Raw genomic sequence first — 5,213 nt, forward strand, 5'->3', positions numbered from 1 at the left:
TTCAAAACAGATGGAAAAAAAATTCTCAATTGCTGAAATGTTTTATTTTACGTTAAATCTGGCGCTCTTCTTTTTACCTTTAATAATTTAATAATTAAGTATTTATTTCTTAAATCCTGGCCTTATATTATCGCACACCAAGTTTAGCGAGTAATATCGCTTGCAAAGTACCACAAGTCTTTTGAGATATAAATCTCAATAGCCTTGTGCAATTTTTCTCGCGTGAGCGAAGTTTTTGCGACATCGATCCACGGCCAATTATTTATATTATACAATTACGATACACAGAGTGTGTGTTTCAGAGATTATTTTTCTATCTAAAAATTCCTCGACTTCAATTTAAAATCAATTTTTTTCTTCAATAAAAAGATAAGGATCCGCAATTTTCAAGTTGTCAGTCAATGTTGGCCAAAATTGACGCGCGAGACGATATTCTATATTTATCCCTTATTGTAGCTACCCCTTCTTCTCCATCACTCGTCCTTCTGTCCGCTCGAAAGGGATGGTAGGTAGCTATGGAAGGGGAACAGCGGGATAAAACGTCTCTCATCAGTCAATCTTGGACAACATTGAACAAAAAGACGCAGAAACGAAGAGCAAAAAGGCTGAATTACGCACAAACTCCACACTCTGTGACGCTCTATCTCTCTCTCTCTCTCTCTCTCTGTTATAAATTGCAATTATTAATAAAAGAAAAACATCGGAGAAATCGATACTCCGCTTCTAAATACAGACCTACCTCAATTGTAACACCTTGACCCACCGATCCGTTCTCAAGTCGCGCGAAATTCACGCGCTGTCTAGCGCAAAATTTATCGACGCGACCCCCATTGTGTCCGTAAGGGTCGTAAATTCGCGCGAAATGCTTCTCTCCGTCTTCTCTTCTCGAGAACGATGATGATGAGGTGACGATCAGGTGATTTAATAGTAGTTTACAGCATCCGACTTGTCACGCGAGCAACCCCTTCATCATGCGTCACAGCACAAAGCACCCTTCTTGGGGACCAGCGAAGAATCCTCATAGTTGCATCCAGGATTGATCACAGAAGAATCTTCCGGACTCTCTTCGAACGAGCGTTTTTCCCTCAAACGTTCAAAAATTCATCACTCTTCAGGAGGAGGAGAGGCGACAACGGGTCACGTTTTTGGGCGCGAAACGATCGTCCTTGGATACTTTCCGAGGGGAAAGAGCGATCGCATCTACTCGATGTGCATATTCGCAGCACCTCCCGATGGTTCGCGTGTTGACCCGAGCGAAGATCAGGTCAAGATAGCTGACGGGGATGGAAACGCGCGCGCGCGTTTGATCTACGCAGCGAGTTTGTGTTTTCTAAAGGGGTGCGCGCGTTAAATAGACGGAGCCTCATGCTGAGGCTGCAAGTGCGCAGGTTTCGAACGTCGTTTTGCTGCTATCGAGTGCCGAGGAGGGCGAAGATCGAAATCCTGTCGAACGATGACAGGTAGCAGTCGATAAATGAAAGAGACGCGGTTGCGCGAAGCGAAGTGTCTTTTAATATGAAGGAAACGCGACCTGTTGAAGCCCTCTCTTTTAGTTTCTACTCAAAAAAATGTATACTGTAGAAAATATATAAAATAATAAATGTATAAATTATCTAAAATAAACAAATATATATAAAATACATGAATATATATATAATATATAATATAAATATATATAAAATGTATAAATATAAAATAAATATATAAAAAGGAACTAATCTTTTTCAATGGAATAATTTTTACCTGCTATTTTAATTAAGGGATTTATATAGTATACGAATTTTTTTTTACTTTCCTCTATACGCAAAAGATTGGATACAACATCTCGTATTAAGATGCACGATTTATTATCTGTAAATAATTCGTAGTTTCTTTCTTCTCGCAAATCGTTTTTGACAAAACGTTTGTACACTCTTTACTACATCCCATTATTATCGCCGCTTCTTAATCTCTTTTATCTAATTTGGCTGTTGATTTATCTTCCTGAAACACGTAAACGATATAAAATAAATATAACATCCGTAAGTGTGTAGTTGATTAACACAATAAGCGAAATTATTTACACAAGCAAGCAAATGAAATTATTCAGTACGAGTTATAAAAAATGAGAACGGAAAGTAGGGCAGACACCTAAACTTGCTTCTGTCTGAGTCAACTTCTTCGTGCATCAGTATTGTGATTTGTCAAAGGCGCGGACGATGTTTCAACTATCGATTCAGAGAGTTCCTTGGTGTTGTGATATGTCATATAGCAGACATCTTTTGCCTTATCTTCATCGAGACTCGCATAGACTAATGCATATAGCGACTTTTTAAAAGAAAATACTTGACAATATTTAACGATACGTCAACGTTGTCCGACAGTGCGTTTTTATTTCCCATTTTATTTCATAAACATAAAAGAATCTTAAATTTCATCACTGGGGAAAATTGGCACATTGTATTAAACTTGGACAACGCTGCGCTTGGATTTTAATAAATCTAATTAATCTAATCTCTGTATTAAAAAATTTTATTCTAAAATTCAAATCTAAAATCTCGAATCACCCACAAATTCTTTAATAAATTTAGATTTTTCTTGAACCAAGATTTCGCGGGATCGATAGTATTTTAATAATCAGCAATTGAAAATGAAGCAAGTTCTAACAACAGATATTTTTTCTTCGACACATTTTCAAAGATAAGAATTTTTAACGATCAAGGTGTAAGGGAGGAACGATGCAATAGAGAAATGTCTTCGTTGCATCCTACCTCCTTGTTACCACTTAAAGATGTATATGCGTTCTGCGCAAAACTACCAACAGCGGTAGCCACTGCCGAACCTGTGACAATTGTTAAATCTACAAATTCCGAAAAAGATGTCGGTATTTGCAATTTTGGCAACTCCGGCAATGTGATTTCCAGCTGTCGGCCGTCACCCGGCTTGACTGAAATTATTTATAAGTACATAAACCATCGATACACATGTTTACAAATCATTTCTTTTTTTTTGCTTTCATCGACGATCACGATATTCATTATATCTCGGTTATTTTGCGTGCAGAATGTTTTATACGTCCCATCTTTGATTCTTCGAAAGCTGATGATCTTATATAATGTATATATTTTTCGTTCATCCAAAAATAAGTCACTAAAAATAATGTAATGTTTCTATTACCACCGTAAATAAAATTGTAGCCGACGTTTATATAGTGCTTCGCTGTATCAACACCCTCTTCCGCCTTTTTAGGATAACAGATAGCTGCCGTAGTAAGAGCACCCGTGCTAGAATATACCAATCGCTTGAATGTGCGTCCTCTAAGTCCAAGCACTAATCCAGCTATTCCACCGATAGCGATGGCACCCACTCGTGGCATAACATTACTTTCCTCACGAAGGTAATCCAAAAGAGCTGCAAAGAAATGGCACTATGTTAGTTATAAATAGTAAAGTAACTCCATATAACATACATTTTAAATACATGCATCTTGATCACTCACATCTGCTATGTTCGACACCGGTGTCAATGGTATCAGAGATCACGCCAGTATAATGTTGATACTCTGACACGACTGCTTGAACCGACTTGCGAATTTTGGATATGTTTTGCTCCAATGCAGAGGGCTGATGATTCGTGCTGTGTGTTACATAAAATTATATAAGTTATACAATATAAAATGAGAGTATAAGTAATGACAGTCTAAATGACGATTTAAATATTGATCTCTATGTATGGGCTTTTTTAAACATTTGTTTTGAAATTAAAGTGTTTCTTAATTGTAAGTTCAGTCTCTTGCAAATGTAACATTTAAGAAATATATATGTATATAATATATAATAATATATAATGTGTTGGAATTACTTGTGCTTTACCATGGGGTCTGTTTAGAGTAATCGTCTTCGAAGGGATAAATCGGTAGCTCGGAGGGCCGAATCAGTTTCTTGACTCCCGGCTCGTCACTGTAAGATGACATTTTGCCTTCCGATGGATTTGCTGGTCTTACGACAGGTATCGCACATAACCCGCACGGCATCAAAATTTTCTTGAAAAACTTGACACACAAATATCGTGACATATACATTTAATATATTTTATCGAATATATATATCGCGCGCCGTACAAAGAATCTCGTAAATTTACATAATTACATAATTACCATTGTTTCTCCGAGCACGAAAATATTTACATAAATTATTGATTCCACCCTTTTATACCTCCTTGCAGTATATCATGCAAAACTTTCAGTTTTCATAAACTTAACCAATTTTGCAAGTCGACATATTAGTAGAAGACACAGACAGATAACTCGCAAATACAAAGATCGAATTGCGGTTACATCCCCGCCATTACTCAAAAATTCTAACAGTGTATGATAGAATTTTATCGCATATATTTTATAAAAAAATATATTTATCTTAAAAAATTCTCCCTGAACAATATTATCTTGTACTTACTTTTTAGAAAAATATCAGCCTTGTTTTATAAAAATATGTATATATTTCTTACAGATAGAAAATATATTTTAAAAAGTAAAGGGATCATTATCTGTAAACATTTTTTGACAAATAAAAAAACAAAGAAAACAAGATTTTTTTCGTCTAGCTAATCATATCGCAAAATTATGAAAATTATCTAAAAATTTAAAAGTATAAAGAATTATTGAATATATGATTCATAAAAGCACACTTTTTGTTTCAGAGGAAATTAAGCAAAAATAAGTTATATGAATGTACATTCGTGCTGATACTCTTCAACAAAGTAGCTTTAATTTAAGAAAAGTCATTCGTTATTTTAATTCATACTTTGATACCAGTTCTGCCCAGCTCTACCAAAGTACCCGGTTGATAATTGTCGCAACGATGCACGGGTTCTCGACAAGTTATATCTTTACCGAAAACGTTTCCGATGGTAGAGTCCAGAATTTTATGTACAACATTATTCATATCCGTATTTTTCAGGAAAAATAAAATCTCAATTATTCAGGACATACAAATCGATGAATTGCTAAAACTCGAACGTCGCGTCGATTGTTTACATTGTGGCGCCTGTATATTAAAACTCTATATAAATTTTGAATTTTATTTTTTATTTATACAAATTATGCCGAATTCAGACTGATTTTTTTTTTTTTTAATAAGACGTGTCTAGATATCCGCACGTGTATCGCGTGCGACTGTAAAAAATACAACTTAATACACACATATGTGACTTTCTTTTCAATCACAAAATATGCG

The 5,213-nt window shown here is 35.3% G+C and overlaps 1 protein-coding gene across 2 annotated transcripts; it reads right to left on the minus strand.

Annotated features, from left to right (window-relative positions):
* Nucleotides 1-1,825: 1,825 nt before the first annotated feature.
* On the minus strand, nucleotides 1,826-5,068 carry Mic26-27 (MICOS complex subunit 26/27). Of its 2 annotated transcripts, none has more exons than XM_083055007.1 (6): nucleotides 4,782-5,068; nucleotides 3,852-4,030; nucleotides 3,479-3,615; nucleotides 3,157-3,390; nucleotides 2,751-2,926; nucleotides 1,826-1,983 (listed from the first exon to the last, which is right to left on the minus strand). In XM_083055007.1, the coding sequence occupies exons 1-6, from the start codon at nucleotides 4,920-4,922 to the stop codon at nucleotides 1,945-1,947; spliced, it is 906 nt and encodes a 301-aa protein (XP_082911133.1). In that variant the 5' UTR covers nucleotides 4,923-5,068; the 3' UTR covers nucleotides 1,826-1,944. The 2 variants fall into 2 exon arrangements, with proteins under 2 accessions (XP_082911133.1, XP_082911132.1); XM_083055006.1 differs by lacking the exon at nucleotides 4,782-5,068 and adding an exon at nucleotides 4,136-4,342.
* Nucleotides 5,069-5,213: the final 145 nt, after the last annotated feature.

This window comes from Prenolepis imparis, unplaced genomic scaffold, assembly GCF_030444845.1.
Source record: "Prenolepis imparis isolate NDT839.2.m4 unplaced genomic scaffold, iyPreImpa1.0 SCAF_15, whole genome shotgun sequence".
In the NCBI taxonomy this organism is placed as follows: Eukaryota; Metazoa; Arthropoda; class Insecta; order Hymenoptera; family Formicidae; genus Prenolepis; species Prenolepis imparis.

Bases quoted from the DNA above. Each gene is read 5' to 3' on its own strand.
- Mic26-27 (XM_083055007.1), bottom strand. From the start codon at position 4,922: ATGAATAATGTTGTACATAAAATTCTGGACTCTACCATCGGAAACGTT. The intron at 3,616-3,851 runs GTAAAGCACAAG...TGTAACACACAG, and splicing joins TACTCTAAACAGACCCCATG to CACGAATCATCAGCCCTCTG. The intron at 3,391-3,478 runs GTGAGTGATCAA...ATTTCTTTGCAG, and splicing joins CGGTGTCGAACATAGCAGAT to CTCTTTTGGATTACCTTCGT.